This window comes from Osmerus mordax, chromosome 21 (genome assembly GCF_038355195.1).
Source record: "Osmerus mordax isolate fOsmMor3 chromosome 21, fOsmMor3.pri, whole genome shotgun sequence".
Taxonomy (NCBI): Eukaryota; Metazoa; Chordata; class Actinopteri; order Osmeriformes; family Osmeridae; genus Osmerus; species Osmerus mordax.
Window position 1 is genome coordinate 13755127 of NC_090070.1, and position 23344 is coordinate 13778470.

Consider the following 23344-nt stretch of genomic DNA (forward strand, 5'->3'; position numbering starts at 1 on the left):
ATATTTTGGTTATTTTTCTCTCTACCTCCCTCCCCTCCTCCTCCAGCTCCTCCCCTTCCCCCACCCTCTTAAAAGTGATGAAGGTCAGCCAGACAGTATTAATCAAATCAGATAATCTCTCTGTCATCTACCTTCACCCTGGGTGGCCGTACCAGGAAGTGTAGCCTCTTAGGACCATATATGAGTGTAGGTAATTACCACATGGACACCTCATTAGCATATCAGGACACACAGAAACACCCTAGCTTTCACCTCAGCAGCCTGGTCACGACCACCCGGACCAGTGTGTTGGTGTGTGTGGTTTATGTGTGTGTAGGTGTGTGTAAGAGTGTATAAGTGTGTGTGGGGTGTGTGTGCGTGTGTATGAGCATGTGTAGGTGTGTGTAAGTGTGTGTGTGCATGAGTGTGTGGGTGGGTGGTGTGTGTTGTTTGAGTGTGTGTGAGTGTTTGTGTGTGTCAGAGTGATGTCATAAGGTAGCCCTTCTGTCCTGCTCCAGTAACAGTAGTTCTACTCCAGTAACAATAGTTCTACTCCAGTAACAGTACTCCAGTAACAATAGTTCTACTTCAATAACAATCGTTCTACTTCAGTAACAATAGTTCTACTCCAGTAACAATAGTTCTACTCCAGTAACAGTACTCCAGTAACAATAGTTCTACTTCAGTAACAATCGTTATACTCCAGTAACAGTACTCCAGTAACAATAGTTCTACTCCAGTAACAATAGTTCTACTTCAGTAACAATAGTTCTACTCCAGTAACAGTACTCCAGTAACAATAGTTCTACTTCAGTAACAATCGTTATACTCCAGTAACAGTACTCCAGTAACAATAGTTATACTCCAGTAACAATAGTTCTACTTCAGTAACAATAGTTATACTCCAGTAACAGTACTCCAGTAACAATAGTTCTACTTCAGTAACAATCGTTATACTCCAGTAACAGTACTCCAGTAACAATAGTTCTACTCCAGTAACAATAGTTCTACTCCAGTAACAATAGTTCTACTCCAGTAACAGTACTCCAGTAACAGTACTCCAGTAACAATAGTTCTACTCCAGTAACAATAGTTCTACTCCAGTAACAGTACTCCAGTAACAATAGTTCTACTCCAGTAACAATAGTTCTACTTCAGTAACAATAGTTATACTCCAGTAACAGTACGCCAGTAACAATAGTTCTACTTCAGTAACAGTAGTTCTACTTCAGTAACAATGGTTATACTCCAGTAACAGTACGCCAGTACAATAGTTCTACTTCAGTAACAATAGTTATACACCAGTAACAGTAGTTCTTCTCCAGTAACAGTACGCCAGTAACAATACGCCAGTAACAATAGTTCTACTCCAGTAACAATAGTTCTACTCCAGTAACAGTACTCCAGTAACAGTACTTCTACATTTACATTACATTTATATAAATGATGTTATAATTGTATAATTATGATTACTAACACCCTCCATCTACCTCTCCTCTATCCTTCTCTCTCTATCCCTCTCTCTCCAACAGTTGCTGTAAATTCACATTAATGTTCCCTGTACAATATCTACTACAAACACTTCTCTGCAGGAGCCAGAGGGAACACACACACCTTCCAACGGACACTCTCTCTCTCACACACACCTGCTACAAGACACAAACCTTCACGCACACACATTCTCTCACACTCTCACACACACACTCTCTCTCTCTCTGCCAAACAAGAAAAAGCAGGCCATCAGGGTAGCGCTCCACTGTTGCCTAGCAACCAGGTGATTCCTCTGAAAAAACTTCTCCCTGGGATATTCCCTTGATTAACAATGTGTGTGTATATGTGTGAGAGTATGTGTGTGTGCGTGAGAGAGACAGAGTATGTGTGTGTCTTTAGTGCTGACGCAGAGAGGCTTTGATGTTCCACGATGCGACCATGGAAACAGCCCTGCAGGAACAACAGGAACTCTGGCATTTGTAGTTTTATTTTCTTCTTGATGTAGTTTTTATTTATTCAGCAATTATGTATTTATATTTCATGGAGTGTACAGAGTGCTGACAATGGCCTACACAGACTCACACGCTTCACTCATGCACAGTACTAACAAGTACAGACAGAGGGACGGAGAATAGAGGGAGGGAGAAGGAGTGGGATTAGGAGAAGAGAGAGGGGGGGGTTAGCAGGAGAAGAGAGAGAGGGGGGGGTTAGGAGGAGAAGAGAGAGAGGTTAGGAGAAGAGAGAGAGGGGGGGTTAGGAGGAGAAGAGAGAGAGAGGGGTTAGGAGAAGAGAGAGAGAGAGGGGTTAGGAGGAGAAGAGAGAGGGGGGATTAGGAGAAGAGAGAGAGAGGTTAGGAGGTGAAATGACGCTTGTTGCCAGGGCAACTGCTCCTGTTAGAGATGCAGATGACAGGCAACTGTAACCCTGGAGATTCATTAGCCACCGTCACTATGGAAACGCCCAATAAGAGAAACATTTTACTTGTATTTTTCCTGAGGATGATGACAGGATATGCCTCCTGAACCCAACACACACACGTGTCTGTTTCTGCTAGAGCCAATGTTTAGCCACTCTGTAAACATCTAAAAACAAGGTGAATTCTGGGAATACCAGCTTGAGCCACTTAATGATACACAGTACATCTGTCTCTCTCACACACACACACTTACCATCTATCAGTCTGTCTGTCTCTCTCACACTCAAACATTTGCTGTGTCTGCAGCACAACTCCTAGAACTTCTAGAACAGAAGTGCTCCAGTAGAACTCCTAGAACAGTAGAACTACTACATTAACTGTGATAACAAAATAAATAATAGAACAGCAGAACTCCTAGAACAGTAGAACTGCTACATTAACTGTGATAACAAAATAAATAATAGAACAGTAGAACTCCTAGAACAGAAGTGCTCCAGTAGAACAGTAGAATCCGGACAAAGTTGATGATCTGTGATGTTATATTGGCCCAAGAGGTCCCGCCCCTGGGTTTCTAATCAGCCAATCACTGGACAAGTACAGGAGCTCATAAATCTGTTACATATCTCTCCCTCCTCTCAATCTATGTTTTTCTCCTCCTCTCCATCTCTTCCCTTCCATAAGTGCACACACTCACACATACACACACTCTAACTCTCTCTCTCTCTCCCTCCCCAATTGCCATAAACTCTCTGGACTGGAACACAGCGTGGGTTGTGGAGGTCTTGCAAGGATTCTTTATGTCACACTCACACACTCACACTCACTAACACTCACACTAACACAAGGGTTCCAGGTAAAGGATATGGATGGCAGACGGCCAGCAGACACCAGCAGCGCGGGCGGGAGGTCTGGGTCAGACGGAACAGGACCACGGGAGCCAGGGTCGGGTACGGGAGCTCTCCGGCGCCCTCCTCCTCTCCCGGGATCGGCACCCGCGCCCCCTCCCCCTCCTCAAGCCCCACCGGATTCGCTCGCGAGTATCTCTCCTCGCCATCAGTCATGACCGCAAGGCGGGCAGCACGAGCCTATACGGGAAACCGTTGTTTAGTGCACGAGCATTTACGAACGACGTTGAGGCTCCAGTTCCTGCTGAGTGACTTGACAGTGGCGCAAGCCAACAGAAACAGCTGAAGTTGTTTCGTTTCTGCTCAATCAATAATGTTAGTAAGTCGCACGCTCACTTTTTTCTACAATACAATAAACTGTGACTGGACATAATCTAACTCCGGACAAGACATGATTGAAACCATTACCACACGGAGCCCTACAACCCCCTTCAGAGATAATCTTATATCTCCTCGAACACCCGCAACCCCCAGTAACACTGAACACGGAGGAGAAGTGAGAGGATGCCGAGACCAGTACTCAGACTCACTGGAAAGAGAAAAAACTGAAACTTTGCAGTCACGTTACCAGAAAGGTGGTTCTAGAGAAGAGTCCATCCGCGAGTTTCACTCCCGCCTGGTCATGCGACCCAAACTCCCCTAGCCCCGGTATTCCAGATGCGTGAAGACGTTTTTCCCGATACCCCTTCCTGTCTTCCCGCTGTTTCTGGGTTTGCGGGAGCAAAGAGGCAGTTCCACTCCCGTCACGCGCTGAACACACCCAGACCGAGAAGCACAGCAACTTTACCAGAGACACAAACAAACACAGGCTCCTCTTCCGACTTTACTGGGGACATGAATAAACACAGGCTCCTCTTCCGACTGGGCAGGAGCGGATGTGTTCCCCGCGGCAGCTTGGCTTGCTCTGATAGCGCAAGGTACCAGAGTTCAGGCGCACTGGGGGAAGAGAAGCACGTGACTGCACTCTTCTTTCTCACCTCCCGGAGCTCGCTCCGTGTTGACTAAACATGAATCTCGCTGGTCTCTCGGTCCGCACACAGAGGTCAGAAAGCTCGGCGACGCGAGCGGTTGGCGGGGGGCGTCTTAAAGCAAGATGACTTCTCCTCGCACTGCACGGCGCTATCATAACCCGGTACACTGCAGATTTCATCAAACATTTAGAAGATTTGACAAACACGGTTAATGTCCAGTGCAGAGAGGAGACAGACACGCCCCATACACACACGCGCTCACACACTTTAAAACACACTCACACACTCTAAAACACACTCACACACCAAGGAAACAACCAGGCAAAGCTGGAGCTGTTTTATAATTAAGCTCCACTCCTGTCTCTGTATGGTAAAGGGGTGGGGGGAGGGCGCTGTTGGTCTTTCAGGACTTTGTTCATCTTGTACTCCTCCTCTCTCTCGTCTCCTCTCTCTCTCCTCCTCCTCCTACCTCTCTCCTCCTTCCCTCTCCTCCTCCTCTCTCTCCTCCCTCTCTCCTCCTCCTCCCTCCCTCTCCTCCCTCTCCTCCCTTTCCTCCCTCTCCTCCCTCTCTCCCTTCACATCAGTGTGGCTGCAGTTCAGTCTTTCTGCATGTTCTACTCACACTCATGAAGCTGTGATCACTTCCTCACCCTGTCCCTCTGTCCACACACATTCACACACCCAGGCCTGTGTTATCGATGGGTGATCACTATCTAGGCCAGGCTCCATTACCGGGGTCTGATAGGCTGGCCTGGAGCCTGTTGCTATGGTGACCAGTACATAATGTAATCCATGAGGAAGGGTTTTATACCACGGACCTGACCTGAACACACACACACATACAGACACTCACACTGTTGTAACTGTGTCAATCAGTGATCAATAGCTCTAATCAGTCATTTCCATCACCATGACGACAGCTTAGTGTAATCTAAACTATTCACACACTCTCACACACAGTCTCTCTCTCTCTCGCTCTCTCTCTCTCTCGCTCTCTCTCTCTCTCTCTCTCTCTCTCTCTCTCTACCACACTACTGTACACCTCTCTCACCCTAACCCAGTGGTTTACAACCCTGGTCCTAAAGGACCCCCTGCCCTGCATGTTCTAGATGTTTCCCTGCTCCAACACATCTTATTGTAATGAATGTTCGTCATCAGGCTTCTGCTGGGCTAGATAACAACCCAGTCATTAGAATCAGGAGTATTGGAGCAGGGAAACATCTAGAACATGCAGGACAGTCACCCCTGAGGACCAGGATTGAACACCCCATATCTAACCTTTTTAGGGTAGGGAACAAAGGACACCACTAACCCTAACTCTCTTCTCCCTCACTAGACGGTGTGTGTGTGTGTGTGTGTGTGTGTGTGTAAGACTTAAGGTTTTGTGGAGGAGCAAGAGACAAAAGAAGAGAGAGAGACAAAGAGAGGGAGATGAATAAAGTTGCCTCGCAACATTTGGCCTTGACCACTGGAAATGATGTAATTCTTTAAAAGACCAGACACACAAACACCTCGACAGACACACACACACTGACAGACACACACAATCTGGCAAACACACACACACCCCAACAGACAGACACACACACTCTGCCGGCCAGAGAGAGAGACAAGGTTGGTAGGGTTAGAAACTGACACCAGGAGATTATGCAGATCATAAAGATCAACATGAACACAATCTGCTGTTTCATTTTTAGTCAGACTTTTGATTCCAGAAGTGCATACACACACACACAAAACACAAAAGTGCTTTTGTGCTTTTTCTGTTACGGGAAATAACTGAAAAAGTTATCTTTGTTATCTTCTGTGAATACCTCCACTAACCCTAAACACCAGTATTCTCTACCCCTCTACCCTCCACCTTTCTACCCTCTACATCAGAATCAGAATGGGATTTATTCGCCATGAAAGTTCTACCCTCTCTACCCTCTACCCTCCACCTCTCTAACCTCTACCCCTCTACCCCTCCACCTCTCTAACCTCTACCCCTCTACCCCTCCACCTCTCTAACCTCTACCCCTCTACCCCTCCACCTCTCTAACCTCTACCTCTCTAACCCTCTACCCTCCACCTCTCTACCCCTCCACCTCTCTACCCATCCACCTCTCTACCTCTCTACCCCTCTACCCTCCACCTCTCTAACCCTCCACCTCTCTACCCTCCACCTCTCTACCCCTCCACCTCTCTACCCTCCACCTCTCTACCCCTCTACCTCTCCATCCTTCCATCTCCCCTCTTCCTCTCCAGCCCTCAACTCCATCCTCTATCCCTTCAGGGAGTCTTAAAAGGAGGAGGGGGAAGGGGGAAGGGGAATCTAAGAATAACGGCAGCAGTGAGTTACACTCCATCTTTATTGTTGTTAAGTCTCAGTCAAGTGTAGAACTCCCCCTGGTGGTCAGGCCTCATTACTGCAGCTCTCCCTAGTGGCCAGGCCTCATCCTTTGTTAATTGTCAAACACAAGATAACGTAGTGAGTCCCCAACAGTGCAGACAAGTTAAACGCAGGGTAGGTAAGCCACACATGAACACGCTTCCAGTCCCACCTTAATGGCATAATAAAACCCCTTTATTATGTAACTAGTACTAACCCTAACCCTTTATTATGTAACTAGTACTAACCCTAACCCTTTATTATGTAACTAGTACTAACCCAAAACCTTTATTATGTAACTAGTACTAACCCTAACCCTTTATTATGTAACTAGTACTAACCCTAACCCTTTATTATGTAACTAGTACTAACCCTAACCCTTTATTATGTAACTAGTACTAACCCTAACCCTTTATTATGTAACTAGTACTAACCCTAACCCTTTATTATGTAACTAGTACTAACCCTAACCCTTTATTATGTAACTAGTACTAACCCTAACCCTTTATTATGTAACTAGTACTAACCCTAACCCTTTATTATGTAACTCCAGTACCTCCTGATGGCCTTAACCTTAATGACTGGTCATGTTTATTACATTCCTGCGACACCCACAGATATAGGACTGATTTCATGTTACTGTCAGATCTTTAGATGTACTGGGCTATCAGGATGTGAAATTTATTTCAGCAAATATGATAAAAAGTGCTTCTCAACAACATTAATTATCCCGCCTTTAACCTAAAATATATATTTTTTAAATATAAAATATCTAGAAAGTTAGACTAGAACACAGAAATACACACAACCTGATCTCACACACAAATACTCCACACACCCGTATAACACACACACAAGAATTTCAGTTAGTGTGTGTGTGTTTCAGAAAGGAGAGTTCATTTCCGTTAGTGTGTGTGTGTTTCAGAGAGGAGAGTTCATTTCAGTTAGTGTATGTGTGTTTCAGAAAGGAGAGTTCATTTCAGTTAGTGTGTGTGTGTTTCAGAAAGGAGAGTTCATTTCAGTTAGTGTATGTGTGTTTCAGAAAGGAGAGTTCATTTCAGTTAGTGTGTGTGTGTTTCAGAAAGGAGAGTTCATTTCAGTTAGTGTATGTGTGTTTCAGAAAGGAGAGTTCATTTCAGTTAGTGTGTGTGTGTTTCAGAAAGGAGATGTGTGTGTTTCAGAAAGGAGATGTGTGTGTTTCAGAAAGGAGAGTTCATTCCAGTTAGTGTATGTGTGTTTCAGAAAGGAGAGTTCATTCCCAGCTTTGTGTCAAACTGCAACTTCTGTCTCTTCTGGTACCGGACTCTGAGTCTGCAACACACACACAGAAGGTCCTGAACATGCTAAAGATGGGATGTCTGAAATACAAGATAAAAAATGGGAGGTCTGTCCATCCTAGTGTGTGTGCAAGTGTGTGTGTGGTGTGAGTGTGTGTGTGTGTACCTGATCTCGTGAAGTTTGATGGCTTCGTTGATGCAGAGAAGGGGGGGCAGCCAGAGCCCCCCCAACAGCCACGTCTCCATGGCAACGTCCCCCAGGGAAAAGGGGGAGAGGTCAGACCCTAGAAGCCGGGGACCCGTAGTCACGGTGATGTGGAGAAGGGGTCTGGGAGGCCAGTAGGACAGGGTCAGATAGTGTGTCTGCCTGTATGAGGTGTGTGTGTGTGTGTGTGAGTGAGCGACAGTGTGTAGTGTAAAGTGTATAGTGTATAGTGTACAGTGTACAGTGTACAGTGTACAGTGTACAGTGTACAGTGTATAGTGTACAGTGTATAGTGTACAGTGTACAGTGTACAGTGTACAGTGTACAGTGTACAGTGTACAGTGTATAGTGTATAGTGTACAGTGTATAGTGTATAGTGTATAGTGTATAGTGTATAGTGTATAGTGTATAGTGTACAGTGTACAGTGTATAGTGTATAGTGTATAGTGTATAGTGTACAGTGTATAGTGTACAGTGTACAGTATAGTTTAGTGTCTCACAGCAGCAGCAGTGTTAGGGTCCAGTAGTGGTTCTTCAGGGGACTCTGCTTCCAGAGGGGGGCGGAGTGATGCACATGACTCAGAGATGTACACACTGTACACACCCACACACAAACATGCACACACACACAATTTGACAAGACATGCATGTCATAAACTGTAGACTACAGAAACAAATATGTGAATAAAAAAAAAAAAAAAATGTATTTTTTTGTATTTCTACCTGTGTGTGTAGATGTGTGTGTGTAGATGTGTTTGTGTAGATGTGTGTGTGTAGATGTGTGTGTGTCTTACTAGCAGTGAGCAGAGTAAAGAAAGATGTGACATGCTGGGCCAGAGAGAGACCATCTGATTGGAGACCAAACCAGTCAGGTGACCAGGAAGAAGAATTGCTGCAGGAGACAAGTAAGTAGCTAGTTATCTCTGGGGACAGGGTGTGTGTGTGTGTACCACTGGGGACAGGGTGTGTGTGTGTGTGTGTACCACTGGGGACAGGGTGTGTGTGTGTACCTCTGGGGACAGGGTGTGTGTGGTCTCAGGGCAGCGTGGACGCAGAGACCATGCAGAGTGATGGTGAAGCAGGCCAGGAGGATAAACACACTCAGGCCAAACCTGCCAAGAAAACACACCACAAACACACGCTGGGTCTGCACACACACTCATCATACACACACACACACAGACATTCACACACACATGCACACACACACATACATTCACACACACACATGTTTAAATAAAATGTAATCAAACTTTTTTTATATAGCGCATTTCATACCAGGAGGCAACACAATGTGCTTCACAGAGGGAAAGAAAGGGGGGGGGGGCGGGGGATACAAACACTTGACACTCATTTTCCACAGGGAGGCAAAACACCAGGGGCCTCATGTATAAGATTAGCAGAACACCAGAGATAGGGTTATCCTCATGTATAAAGAGTTGATTCCAGTGGTGGAATCAACTCCCCACCTCCATCAGAGATACTGACTGTCTCTCCACCTTCAAGAAAAGGCTCAAGACGCACTTGTTCCGGGAGTACAACGGTACTTAGGAATGGTTCGCTTGACCCGATGTTAGTTTCCTCAAGGATCACAATGACTCTTGCTTAGAGACTTGTTGCTCTTGTGGTTAGTGGTAACTGATTTAAATTTTTGTTCTCGCTGTGATATATTGTTTTTATTACTGTTGCTTGCTTTTTTCCACAGGTACACTTGCACTTATAGCGATTCATGTTGTTTAATTGTAACTTGTTTAACTACATGCTCTTATGGTTCTTCCCTTTGGCACTTACTTTGGTTGTTCACAATGTGTGCTTCATGTTTTGGCTACTCGCAATGTTTTTGGCTATCTTGTTGTTATGATCAGTGACCTATGCACTTTGTAAAGCTTTCTCTTGGAAGTCGCTTTGGATGAAAGCGTCTGCTAAATGAATAAATGTAAATGTAAATGTAAAGAGAACACCAGAGATAGGGTTATCCTCATGTATAAAGAGAACACCAGAGATAGGGTTATCCTCATGTATAAAGAGAACACCAGAGATAGGGTTATCCTCATGTATAAAGAGAACACCAGAGATAGGGTTATCCTCATGTATAAAGAGAACACCAGAGGTTAGGGTTATCCTCATGTATAAAAGATTGTGTCATGGTCATAGTTGTCACAGTTGAATAAGGACAGTTCGGTGGGGTAGAGAGGTAGTGGGTAAAATGGACATACAGTGAACCTCAATGTCCAATGACAACTCTTTCCTATGCAAATCTCACAATTTGAAACTGCCACTGTAAAACGGTTGGTTTCCAAAAAGCCGCATTTGTGACATCACAAATGTGGCTCCACCTTTTTTGGCTATGGTCTGTACCTCTGTCACACCCCAAAATGTAGTTAAGCTAAGACACTAGTTTAGTTGCGCACTGCTCTGTGTATTTTCACAGGAATTACAAAGAAGAAAATTTGGAAGTTTTTCAAGGATATTGAAATTGGACCACGGTCGTAAATGCCGTGTTCCAGGCTGTACTGGGAATGCTGACACTGTTCAGAGTCTTCCCAAGGAACCAGACACTCGACTGGCATGGCTGATGTTTGTCTATGAGAAGATAGAAGGGTAGGTAGAGGGTAGATAGGGGTAGGTGGGGGTAGTCAGGGGTAGTAGGGGTAGATAAGGGTAGGTAGAGGGTAGATAGGGGTAGGTGGGGGTAGTCAGGGGTAGTAGGGGTAGGTAAAGGGTAGATAAGCGTAGGTAGAGGTAGATAAGGGTATGTAGAGGTAGATAAGGGTAGGTAGAGGTAGATAAGGGTAGGTAGAGGGTAGATAGGGGTAGGTGGGGGTAGTCAGGGATAGTAGGGGTAGGTAGAGGTAGATAAGGGTAGGTAGAGGGTAGATAAGGGTAGGTAGAGGGTAGATAGGGGTAGGTGGGGGTAGTCAGGGATAGTAGGGGTAGATAAGGGTAGGTAGAGGGTAGATAAGGGTAGGTAGAGGTTGATAAGGGTAGGTAGAGGGTAGATAAGGGTAGGTAGAGGGTAGATAAGGGTAGGTAGAGGGTAGATAGGGGTAGGTGGGGGTAGTCAGGGATAGTAGGGGTAGATAAGGGTAGGTAGAGGGTAGATAAGGGTAGGTAGAGGTAGATAGGGGTAGGTAGAGGTAGATAGGGGTAGGTAGAGGGTAGATAAGGGTAGGTAGAGGTAGATAGGGGTAGGTAGAGGTTAGATAGGGGTAGGTAGAGGGTAGATAAGGGTAGGTAGAGGGTAGATAAGGGTAGGTAGAGGTAGATAGGGGTAGGTAGAGGGTAGATAGGGGTAGGTAGAGGGTAGATAAGGGTAGGTAGAGGGTAGATAAGGGTAGGTAGAGGTAGATAGGGGTAGGTAGAGGGTAGATAAGGGTAGGTAGAGGTAGATAGGGGTAGGTAGAGGGTAGATAGGGGTAGGTAGAGGGTAGATAAGGGTAGATAAGGGTAGGTAGAGGGTAGATAAGGGTAGGTAGAGGGTAGATAAGGGCAGGTAGAGGGTAGATAAGGGCAGGTAGAGGGTAGATAAGGGTAGGTAGAGGGTAGATAAGGGTAGGTAGAGGGTAGATAAGGGTAGGTAGAGGGTAGATAGGGGTAGGTAGAGGGTAGATAAGGGTAGGTAGAGGGTAGATAAGGGTAGGTAGAGGTAGATAGGGGTAGGTAGAGGGTAGATAAGGGTAGGTAGAGGTAGATAGGGGTAGGTAGAGGGTAGATAGGGGTAGGTAGAGGGTAGATAAGGGTAGATAAGGGTAGGTAGAGGGTAGATAAGGGTAGGTAGAGGGTAGATAAGGGTAGGTAGAGGGTAGATAAGGGTAGGTAGAGGGTAGATAGGGGTAGGTAGAGGGTAGATAAGGGTAGGTAGAGGGTAGATAAGGGTAGGTAGAGGGTAGATAAGGGTAGGTAGAGGGTAGATAAGGGTAGATAAGGGTAGGTAGAGGGTAGATAAGGGTAGGTAGAGGGTAGATAAGGGTAGGTAGAGGGTAGATAAGGGTAGGTAGAGGTAGATAAGGGTAGGTAGAGGGTAGATAAGGGAAGGTAGAGGGTAGATAAGGGTAGGTAGAGGGTAGATAAGGGTAGGTAGAGGGTAGATAAGGGTAGGTAGAGGTAGATAGGGGTAGGTAGAGGGTAGATAAGGGCAGGTAGAGGGTAGATAAGGGTAGGTAGAGGGTAGATAAGGGTAGGTAGAGAGTAGATAAGGGTAGGTAGAGGGTAGATAAGGGCAGGTAGAGGGTAGATAAGGGTAGGTAGAGGGTAGATAAGGGTAGGTAGAGGGTAGATAAGGGCAGGTAGAGGGTAGATAAGGGTAGGTAGAGGGTAGATAAGGGCAGGTAGAGGGTAGATAAGGGTAGGTAGAGGGTAGATAAGGGCAGGTAGAGGGTAGATAAGGGTAGGTAGAGGGTAGATAAGGGCAGGTAGAGGGTAGATAAGGGTAGGTAGAGGGTAGATAAGGGTAGGTAGAGGGTAGATAAGGGCAGGTAGAGGGTAGATAAGGGTAGGTAGAGGGTAGATAAGGGCAGGTAGAGGGTAGATAAGGGTAGGTAGAGGGTAGATAAGGGCAGGTAGAGGGTAGATAAGGGTAGGTAGACGGTAGATAAGGGCAGGTAGAGGGTAGATAAGGGCAGGTAGAGGGTAGATAAGGGCAGGTAGAGGGTAGATAAGGGTAGGTAGAAAGAGTTACCTTCCTCGGCAGGCCATGCAGGTTTTTCCCAGTGGGAAGCGTCATTATGGAACTGTCAAATGGCTTTCCCAGGAGAGACAAACTGCAAACACATACACACACACAAACAAACATACACATAGACACACACAACACACACACACATTAGTTAACTATAATAATTTAAAGAAGTGTGTGGGTTGGTGTGTGTGTGTGTGTGTGTGTGTGTGTGAGTATGTGAGTATTTGTACCTGAGACTGTGTGTGTGTGAGTATGGGTACCTGAGTATGGGAAAATAGAAGCAGGACAGAGAGAGGATGTCTGTGGTTCCCAGAGGAGGGGGAAGCTGACACACACACCCCAGTACCTGAAACACACACACACCCCAGTACCTGAAACACACACACACCCCAGTACCTGAAACACACACACACCCCAGTACCTGAAACACACACAGACCCCAGTACCTGAAACACACACACACCCCAGTACCAGAAACACACACAGACCCCAGTACCTGAAACACACACACACACACCCCAGTACCTGAAACACACACACACACCCTTGTACCAGAAACACACACAGACCCCAGTACCTAAAACACACACACACCCCAGTACCAGAAACACACACACACCCCAGTACCTGAAACACAGACACACACCCTAGTACCAGAAACACACACAGACCCCAGTGCCTGAAACACACACACACCCCAGTACCTGAAACACACACACACCCCAGTACCTGAAACACACACACCCCAGTACCTGAAACACACACACTCCAGGACCTGAAACATACACTGTAGTGTCCTCTACTAAGTAACTTCCATTGAAGCCGTAGGAGTTTTCAATAGTTCAGTATGTTTATTAAACGTAGGTGTTGTCACAAAAGAAATGATAAAGTAAACGATGCAAATAAAACAGATAGAAGCACCATGAGCCTGCTAGCGTCTCTAAACCATGCGCCTGCTAGCGTCTCTAAACCATGCGCCTGCTAGTGTCTCTAAACCATGCGCCTGCTAGCGTCTCTAAACCATGCGCCTGCTAGCGTCTCTAAACCATGCGCCTGCTAGCGTCTCTAAACCATGCGCCTGCTAGCGTCTCTAAACCGTGTGCCTGCTAGCGTCTCTAAACCGTGCGCCTGGTAGCGTCTCTAAACCGTGCGCCTGCTAGCGTCTCTAAACCGTGCGCCTGCTAGCGTCTCTAAACCGTGCGCCTGCTAGCGTCTCTAAACCGTGCGCCTGCTAGCGTCTCTAAACCGTGTGCCTGCTAGCGTCTCTAAACCGTGTGCCTGCTAGCGTCTCTAAACCATGTGCCTGCTAGCGTCTCTAAACCGTGTGCCTGCTAGCGTCTCTAAACCGTGTGCCTGCTAGCGTCTCTAAACCGTGTGCCTGCTAAAGTCTCTAAGGTTTCACCATTCCACACGTCAGGCTCTCACCAAACACAATGCTCAATGCCTTTTTCTAGTAAGTAGTCACCTCCTAATTAACACAGGTGAGGCGACAACAATCAATCATTCTAGGTGTCAATACTTGGTACCTAAAACACACACACACACTCCAGGACCTGAAACACACAGACACACTCCAGGACCTGAAACACACACACATAGATACACACATACTCGCCTCTGTATATGTATATGTGTGTGTGTGTGTATGTATGTGTGTATATATGGGTGTGTATGTATATGTGTGTTACCTGTATGAGGACCAAGTACAGCTGACACTGAAGTAGGAAAAGGAAGCATTTCCTAATACCAGCAGTAGTGTGACGTGCCTGTATAGACACACATTCATTCACACACACACACACACACACACACACACACACACACACACACACACACACACACACACACACACACACACACACACACACACACAGTATGAGGTTTGAGAGAGTGGACAGATGCATGTTTATATGTGGGGCCTATACCTGTTTGAAGAGCTGTAAAAGAGTGAGGTTTGTGTGTGTGTATGTGTGCAAGTGCGTTTATGTGTATGTGTGTGTGTAACCGTGTACCTGTCTGATGAGCTGGATGAGAGTGAGGTTTGTGGGGCTGAGGTGCAGAGAGCAGGACAGCCCACAGAGAGCGCTGGACAGGCTGGAGAGAGAGGGGGAGGAGGGGGAGGAGGGGGAGGAGAGGGAGGAGGGGGAGGAGAGGGGAGGTGACGGTGGCCTCATAGGGGCAGGTGTTTCTGTTTCTTTTAGTGTTTCTGGTGTTTCTGCACTTCCATCAATCGGGCAGCAGGGAAGGAGGGGCTCGAGACAGATACTAGAGCAGGAGAGGAGAGAGGGTTTGGGTTAGAGAGAGAGGAGAGGAGAGAGGAGAGAGGAGAGGGTTAGGATTAGAGAGAGAGGAGAGAGGGTTAGGGTTAGAGGGAGAGGAGAGGAGAGAGGGTTATGGTTAGAGAGAGAGGAGAGGAGAGGAGAGAGGGTTATGGTTAGAGAGAGAGGAGAGGAGAGAGGAAGGGGGATGGAGTAGAGGAGAGAGGGAGGGGGAGGAGAGAGGGAGGGGGAGGAGAGAGGAAGGGAGCAGAGGTTGAGTAGGAGGGAGCACCCTGACTCCACCCTGACTCCACCCTGACTCCACCCTGACTCCACCCTACCTGATGTCACTCTGGAGGAAGACGTTGTTGTTGTTGATGTTCTGACTGCTGCCAAGACAACACACCACCTCTCCATAGTCCTGCATCACCTTTACCATCTCACACACCGCTACACACACACACAAACACACATACATTACAATATGCTGTGATGAGATTGGTCATGGATCAGGGGTCAGGGTCTGGGTTACTCTGTGGGGTGCAGTCTGTGAAGAGAGGAACCAGGAGAGGAACATTGTCGATGTTCTCCAGATGAGGACGCACGTTCTCTATCCCTCTAGGAAGCTTGGCCTGCAGACACAGTACATTACACAGTGTTTGTGAGAGTATGTGAGTGTGTTTGTGTGTGTGTATGTGTGTATGTGTGTCTTACCCTGTTCAAGTCCTCCATTATATATGCCCCTTCTTGGTCCAACCTGAGGTCGTCTCCGCCCACTGATCTTTGCTCATCCAGGAGACACACCTCTGAAGGGTCAGAGGTCAGAGGTCAGCAGCCAGCTACAGCATGCAGATATCTCTTTCTCACTCACCTCCCTCCCTCTCTGTTTCTCTTACCTTCCTCCTCTCTATCTAACCCTCTTTCTCTCTCACCTTCCTCCTCTCCTCTCCTCCCCCTCTCCTCTTCTCTGCTGGACAGGGGGTGTCCCTCCCTGTCTCTCTCTCTCTCTATCTCTCTCTCTCTCTCTCTCTCTCTCTCTCTCTCTCACCTTCATCCTCTCCTCCCCCTCTCCTCTTGTCTGCTGGACAGGGGGTGTCCAGAGGGAAGCTACGTTCTGATTGGAGGGAGATGTGGCAGTTCCAGCCAGTCTCCAATCCCATCTTCTCTGCAAACACCTGCAAAATCCAATCATAAATCAGATTGCCTCTTGCAACAACCAATAACACATAAGTTCACAACAGCACACTCAACTATATGCAGAGCTAAATATTTCAGTCCAGAAGGATCTGATCTTGGCTATAGCCTTGATGCTAGACCCTACTTGCTTCGGGGGGAATGTCCCTGTACTTACTGTAAGTCGCTCTGGATAAGAGCGTCTGCTAAATGACTAAATGTAATGTGTAGATGTGAGTGTGTGTGAGTGTGTGGATGTGAGTGTGTAGATGTGAGTGTGTGTGTGTGTGTGTGTGTGTGTGTGTAAGAGTGTGTGTGTGTAGATGTGTGTGTGTGTGTGTGATCACCTTGCTCTTGATCTCCTGCTCAGTAGAGAAGTAGACCAGGCGGATGCATGCGGAGTCCAGCCCAGACACCAGCCTCACCATCACAGGACGAGCACCAAACACACTGGACACTGCACCCAGAAACACCTGGCCTGCAGGAACACACACACACACACACACACTCATACACACACACACACATACAGTACATATATGTGTGTGTGTGTGTGTGTATATGGGTGTGTGTATTTGTGTTACCTGACAGCTCAGGTGAGTCCAGGTTGTGTGTGGGGGGAAGCTCCAGACAGGTGCTGTCCAGGTGAGGATGGAGGTGTGTGTCTTCATTAGGGTGTGTGTCGTGGAGAGTGTGTTGTGTGTCCAGCAGCGGTTTGAAGGACAGGGTCAGACACTGGCCGGACACACAGGAACGCTCGTAGAAATCTAGAACCTTCTTCCTGGGAGACACAGATATGGATGTAGCTCTCTCTCTCTCTCACACACACACACACACACACCTCTACATGCATCTACACGTAGACTAGTATCACACACACACCTCTACATGCATCTACACGTAGACTAGTATCACACACACACACCTCTACATGCATCTACACATAGACTAGTATCACACACACACCCACACACTTCTTCTCTCTCTCCTACCTGTCGGCGTCGGTGAGAGGCTGCAGCTCCTCTCCGTCCCAGACCTCTGAGCAGCCGGCCAGGATCAACTCAGCAGAGCCGTACGAGAACACACACTCTGACCCTGGAGAAGAACACACACTCTGACCCTGGAGAAGAACACACACTCTGACCCTGGAGAAGAACACACACTCTGACCCTGGAGAAGAACACACACTCTGACCATGTACAGTGTGTGTGTGTGTGTGTTACCTCATAGTGTGTGTGGGTGTGTGTTACCTGTGAGAGTGTGTTGGACCTGTAAGGCAATGAGGTGTGGGAAGGGCAGCCGACCAGCCAATGGTGGGCGAGGGGGCATGTTCTGTGTGGAGCAGGGGGTTGTGGGTAGGAAGTAGGCTGCAACACTCTTCCTTCTCTGGAACACCTGCTGAGCTGATGGACAGAACCCTGCACACACAGACATACCATACACACACACCGTACACATGAACATACACACACACAATGGATTGGTATAACAATGTAAAGTTGAATTATTTATGTTTTATATAACATTAACAATACAATTATATCTAACTACAAAGACAGGAATATGTGTGCAAGTGGTTGTGTGTCTGTCTGTGGCTCAATTATCTGTATGATATGAAATTCATCAGGTGTATTGCTCTGAAGTTGTTTGGATGAGCGGTTTGTTGTCCAGTATGTTTCCCTCATGGCAGGATACTCTCAGTCTAACAAGCACCACACCAGCAGTATTACAAATGTACAGTGTTATCATTGATGTGTTTTCCTCCTAATTACCCAGAATCCTTGGCAGCTCCCAGACTCCCCAGGGGGGCGTTGCCTCCAGGTGCTGGGGCCGGGCCTTCTGGGTCAGGTGATCAAAAAGGCGGAGCATCACTGGCAGGGTGGAGTGGCCACAAAGCATCATTGCCAATCCCATTGGTCTGAGAGAGGAGGTGTGTCTACACCAGGACGAATCATCAAACACCACTCTAGAGTTCCCGCCCCTTCCTCTGGACATGGAGAGCACCTCCACCTGGGACAAGCAGGGAGGGAGGGAGTGTGAGTGAGTGTGTGTGTGTGTGAGTCTGTGTGTGTGAGTGTGTTACCTGTGTGTGCTTCTCCTTCCCACAGGCCTGTTGTGTGTGTTTGCTGAAGAACAGAACCTTGTCTGGGTTCGGACTGGGCCAGGAGAGAACCCCCTGCTTATCCACACAGCACAGCACCTACACACACATCACAAATACCCCACTCACACACAGGTAACACACTAGTCCCTGTTTGTATGTTAACACAATCACTCACACACACTCACAGTGACGGAGCCCAGGCTGTGCAGCAGACTGGAGGTGAAGCAGAGAGCTGCATGGCGTCCTCGCAGGACACACACACACTTCCTGCCTGTTTCACGCATCATTTCCTGTTATAGAAACACAGCATATAAAAACACTGTGATGTGTGTGTATGTGTACCTACCTGTTCCATAAAGCCAGTTTACCCAATAAGCCAGGCATATGTCAGTTAGTCTGACTCATTTACAGTTGATTCGGTTCCATAAAGCCAGTTTACCCAATAAGCCAGGCATATGTCAGTTAGTCTGACTCATTTACAGTTGATTCGGTTCCATAAAGCCAGTTTACCCAATAAGCCAGGCATATGTCAGTTAGTCTGACTAATTTACAGTTGATTCGGTTCCATAAAGCCAGTTTTATGTAGTTTGAACTTGAGTATGACAACTTATGCTGTGAAACTAGCCTGGTCCGGGGGCAGGATAACTGTCAGGCTTAGCCAGGCTTAGCCTGTGTTGTTGCTGAACCAGACGTTCCTGTAACACTGAACCAAAGGGGAAAACGATGAAACTTGATGAACAATGATTTCAGAATAATACAAACCTACACAGCCTATGTTTTACTTATATTGTAGTTTTGTGAAATCAAACGATTGATGCTACATAAAATATGTTTTGATCTACATTACCCCAATACAATGATGATAGCTACATAAATCATTTATGATTGCAAAACAAACCTAAATCCATGCCTCTATCCTCCATCTTCCTAATACGAAAACTATGTTAAAAAGTTATTGGTTAATTTTAGGCTATTTATTAACTATGTAAAAAAAGTCAGTAAAGGTAAGTAAAGGTCGATAGAAAAGGACCTCAACCCACGTATTGTTCATGTCAATCACAGCGTGTCATTTTGATGAGGGGGTGGATGAGGGAGCTGTCATAGTACACCTTAAAGAGAACGTTCTTTCTGGAAGAAGTCATGTGGCCGTGAACATGTAGCTTTGCCGTGGGGGATCGATATGATCCCTGTTCTACCTCTTGGGCTGGTTAAGAATATGGGGCACACGCAATTATCTTGACTTCTTGAATCTGACTTGAATTAGTCGGATTGCGTGAACTAGAATTTGCCTTTATGGAACCGCTTTAGCCCCGACTGACTTGTTAGGGTTAGGGTTGTTAGGGTTGTTAGGGTTAGGGTTGTTAGGGTTGTTAGGGTTAGGGTTGTTAGGTTAGTTCAAGTCCCAGCCTTATGGAACACGCCCCTGGTATGTGAGGGTGTGTGTGTGTACCTACCCACCAGTTCTGTTGTGTGTGTACCAGCTGGTTGAGAACCCGCACCTCTCCATACACATTCACCAGTAACCATAGCAACGGGAAGGTGAGGGGCAGCAGGGGTAAAGTCCCATTCACCTGAGGAGCAACCAACAAGATTAACAACAATAAGAATATTAACAACAATAAGAATAAGAATCATATTATTAACAATATTAATGATAATAATAATGTAAAGTTATAATAATAATAATATTATTGGTTGTTAATACTAATGTTAAGATAGAAAAATTATAATGATACTGTTAAGAAAGTACAATAATCGTACTGATTACAATAGGTACAAATGGTTAGAATAATAAAAATGAATGTCAGTTAATTCATGTTGCTAATGTTAGAACATGCATACGTGCATGCATATGTCAAATAATAGTCCAATGTAACTTTTAACTACAGTGTGCCGACAATATACAGAATTTATCTAGTATAACATTTTGAACACAAATATTCAAACCAGAAAATAGAACGTTTTTACTATAGAAACTTATAAAGAATGAAAATGTGTGTGTGAATGTGTGTGAGAGTGTCTGTGTGTGAGTGTGTGTGTTATGTGGGTGTGTGTGTGTGTGTTATGGAGGTCTATGTGTGTGTGTGTTACTGGGGTCTGTGTGTGTGTGTTACTGGGGTCTGTGTGAGTGTGTGTGTATGGAGGTCTGTGTGTGTGTGTGTGTTACTGGGGTCTGTGTGTGTGTGTGTGTTATGGAGGTCTGTGTGTGTGTGTTACTGGGGTCTGTGTGTGTGTGTGTGTTATGGAGGTCTGTGTGTGTGTGTTACTGGGGTCTGTGTGTGTGTGTGTTACTGGGGTCTGTGTGTTTGTATGGAGGTCTGTGTGTGTGTGTTACTGGAGTCTGTGTGAGTGTGTGTGTATGGAGGTCTGTGTGTGTGTGTTACTGGGGTCTGTGTGAGTGTGTGTGAATGGAGGTCTGTGTGTGTGTGTGTGTGTGTTACTGGGGTCTGTGTGTTTGTATGGAGGTCTGTGTGTGTGTGTTACTGGAGTCTGTGTGAGTGTGTGTGTGTGGAGGTCTGTGTGTGTGTGTGTGTGTTACTGGGGTCTGTGTGAGTGTGTGTGTATGGAGGTCTGTGTGAATGTGTGTGTATGGAGGTCTGTGTGAATGTGTGTGTATGGAAGTCTGTGTGTGTGTGTGTTACTGGGGTCTGTGTGAGTGTGTGTGTATGGAGGTCTGTGTGTGTGTGTATGGAGGTCTGTGTGTGTGTGTGTGTGTATGGAGCTCTGTGTGTGTGTGTGTGTGTTACTGGGGTCTGCAGCAGGGCCACAGGCCAGGGTCCAACTCCTGGAGATCCCAGCAGGAAGCGCAGCAGGTTTAGCAGTAACAGCAGAATCTGCAAACAGCTGAGATTAGCTTTGCATCATCAACACAAGTAGAGCAGACATTTAGCTTGTAGCTTAGCATAATCAATACAAGAAGAGCAGAGACTTAGCTTGTAGCTTAGCATAGTTACTAGAGTCAGGGGGGCAAGGCCTCTCTCCAGCAGCGTCTGCACGGCGAAGCGCTCGTTATCCAGGACAGAGACAGGACGCTTCTGAGCATGCTCCAAACAGCGCCTGGAGCACAAGGGATACGTCAGAGAGTAGAGTAGAACAGAGTTAAGAGGAGTAGAGCAGAGCAGAGTAGAGCAGAACAAAGTAAGAAGCAGGAAACAGGAAGTCTCACATCACGGTCTCCAGAGTGGGGGTCTTAGTGACCCTGAACAGCTGTGGTTGGAGGAGACGCTGTGGGCGGGGCCTGTGGCTGCCCAATGGGGAGAGGGGAGAGGAGGCGTGGATGAAGACGTCGCTACGTGATAGGACCACATGTTCCTCTTCCTGTAATGATGGAGACCATTAAGCAGGGCAGAGCTTTGTCTAGGACTAGGGTTGGGATTGGTTGCCATGACAACTGTTACCTGGATACCACGGAGTTCCGTGGGGGCGGGAAGGCCAGGTCTCAGGGCGATGATGTCACCCTCTACCAGGAGACTGACAGGTAGGTTGACCAATTGGCCGTCTCTGTACACCCACTGCAGCGACACAGCCTGGGAGGGCGGGGTCAGCAGATTGCAGTAGCCTTGAGACCAATCAGGGACAGGCTGGCTCAGAAGCTCTATCAATCACAACAGGTCATTGCTTGTAACTCTGCTCACATCCAAACTACGAGCACAACTCTTCATTCAAACTGGTCAGATTGTTCCTTACTGACTGGCTCTGACTGGTACTGACAGTGCCTTGTACATACAGTAGGATGATTTATTACCCTCTATAGTGATTATTATGGTCTGTATTCTTCTGGGGATTTCCTCTCCTCTGAGACTCTGTTGTGCAGCCATGGCAATAGTTCCGACCAATAGGAGGAGCCACAGAGCAAAGCAGCCTATCAGAGCAGATCCATCACTGCAAGAAAAGCTAGTGTTAGAGGACATCATGTGAGTGTGTGTGTGTGTGTGTCTGTGTGTGAGTGAGTACCTGTGCTGCAGCAGTGTGTGTGTGAGTGAGTACCTGTGCTGCAGCAGAGTGTGTGTGAGAGAGAGTACCTGTGCTGCAGCAGAGTGTGTGTGAGAGAGTACCTGTGCTGCAGCAGAGTGTGTGTGAGAGAGTACCTGTGCTGCAGCAGAGTGTGTCTGAGAGAGAGTACCTGTGCTGCAGCAGAGTGTGTGTGAGAGAGTACCTGTGCTGCAGCAGAGTGTGTGTGTGAGAGAGTACCTGTGCTGCAGCAGAGTGTGTGTGAGAGTGTACCTGTGCTGCAGCAGAGTGTGTGTGTGAGAGTACCTGTGCTGCAGCAGAGTGTGTGTGTGAGAGTACCTGTGCTGCAGCAGAGTGTGTGTGAGAGAGAGTACCTGTGCTGCAGCAGAGTGTGTGTGTGAGAGAGTACCTGTGCTGCAGCAGAGTGTGTGTGAGAGAGAGTACCTGTGCTGCAGCAGAGTGTGTGTGTGAGAGAGTACCTGTGCTGCAGCAGAGTGTGTGTGAGAGAGAGTACCTGTGCTGCAGCAGAGTGTGTGTGAGAGAGTACCTGTGCTGCAGCAGAGTGTGTGAGAGAGTACCTGTGCTGCAGCAGAGTGTGTGTGAGAGAGTACCTGTGCTGCAGCAGAGTGTGTGTGTGAGAGAGTACCTGTGCTGCAGCAGAGTGTGTGTGACCAGCAGCACGGCAGCAGAGAAAAGAGTGAGCAGAGCTGCAGGCCAGTGGAGAGAAGACCAGCGCACCGACACCTGCAGGAAACACTGGAGGACACATGGAGGGTCAGGGTGTGTGTGTGCAGAGTGGAGGTGTGTGTGTGTGTGTGTGTGTGTGTGGGTGGGTGTGTACCTGTACAGTAGGCTCCACTCCCAGCAGCAGAGAGATCAGCTGACTATGGAGTTTCTTCAAAGCCTCCACAGACGAGAGACCAGGAGAACACACACCCTCACTCTGCTCACACACACACACCATACACACAACACACACACACACACACTCATACACAAAACCATACACACACACCATACACACACACTCATACACAAACATACACACACACACACCATACACAC

The 23344-nt window shown here is 47.0% G+C and overlaps 2 protein-coding genes across 2 annotated transcripts; both read right to left on the reverse strand.

The window, feature by feature from the left end:
* Window positions 1–7871: 7871 nt before the first annotated feature.
* Window positions 7872–18123, reverse strand: LOC136965010 (endoplasmic reticulum magnesium-transporting P-type ATPase-like). The gene is made up of 17 exons (XM_067258984.1): window positions 17997–18123; window positions 17475–17642; window positions 17217–17319; window positions 16809–17005; window positions 16572–16702; window positions 16100–16226; window positions 15766–15857; window positions 15584–15683; window positions 15393–15501; window positions 14806–14887; window positions 14482–14559; window positions 13054–13139; window positions 12794–12875; window positions 9126–9262; window positions 8910–9028; window positions 8077–8194; window positions 7872–7944 (listed from the first exon to the last, which is right to left on the reverse strand). The coding sequence occupies exons 1-17, from the start codon at window positions 18121–18123 to the stop codon at window positions 7872–7874; spliced, it is 1929 nt and encodes a 642-aa protein (XP_067115085.1).
* Window positions 18124–19520: 1397 nt separating this feature from the next.
* LOC136965011 (endoplasmic reticulum magnesium-transporting P-type ATPase-like) lies at window positions 19521–22146 on the reverse strand. Its single transcript, XM_067258986.1, has 7 exons — window positions 22074–22146; window positions 21727–21923; window positions 21495–21646; window positions 21283–21385; window positions 21076–21162; window positions 19807–19899; window positions 19521–19532 (listed from the first exon to the last, which is right to left on the reverse strand). The coding sequence occupies exons 1-7, from the start codon at window positions 22144–22146 to the stop codon at window positions 19521–19523; spliced, it is 717 nt and encodes a 238-aa protein (XP_067115087.1).
* Between the last annotated feature and the right edge of the window lie 1198 nt (window positions 22147–23344).

Bases quoted from the DNA above. Each gene is read 5' to 3' on its own strand.
- LOC136965011 (XM_067258986.1), bottom strand. From the start codon at position 22,146: ATGGCTGCACAACAGAGTCTCAGAGGAGAGGAAATCCCCAGAAGAATA. The intron at 21,924-22,073 runs GTAATAAATCAT...TGTGATTGATAG, and splicing joins CATAATAATCACTATAGAGG to AGCTTCTGAGCCAGCCTGTC. The intron at 21,386-21,494 runs GTGAGACTTCCT...CTTGTGCTCCAG, and splicing joins CCCACTCTGGAGACCGTGAT to GCGCTGTTTGGAGCATGCTC.
- LOC136965010 (XM_067258984.1), bottom strand. From the start codon at position 18,123: ATGCTTTGTGGCCACTCCACCCTGCCAGTGATGCTCCGCCTTTTTGAT. The intron at 15,858-16,099 runs GTGAGAGAGAGA...CTGACCCTTCAG, and splicing joins AGGGGGAGGAGAGGATGAAG to AGGTGTGTCTCCTGGATGAG. The intron at 14,560-14,805 runs GTACACGGTTAC...GTGTCTATACAG, and splicing joins TCATCCAGCTCATCAGACAG to GCACGTCACACTACTGCTGG.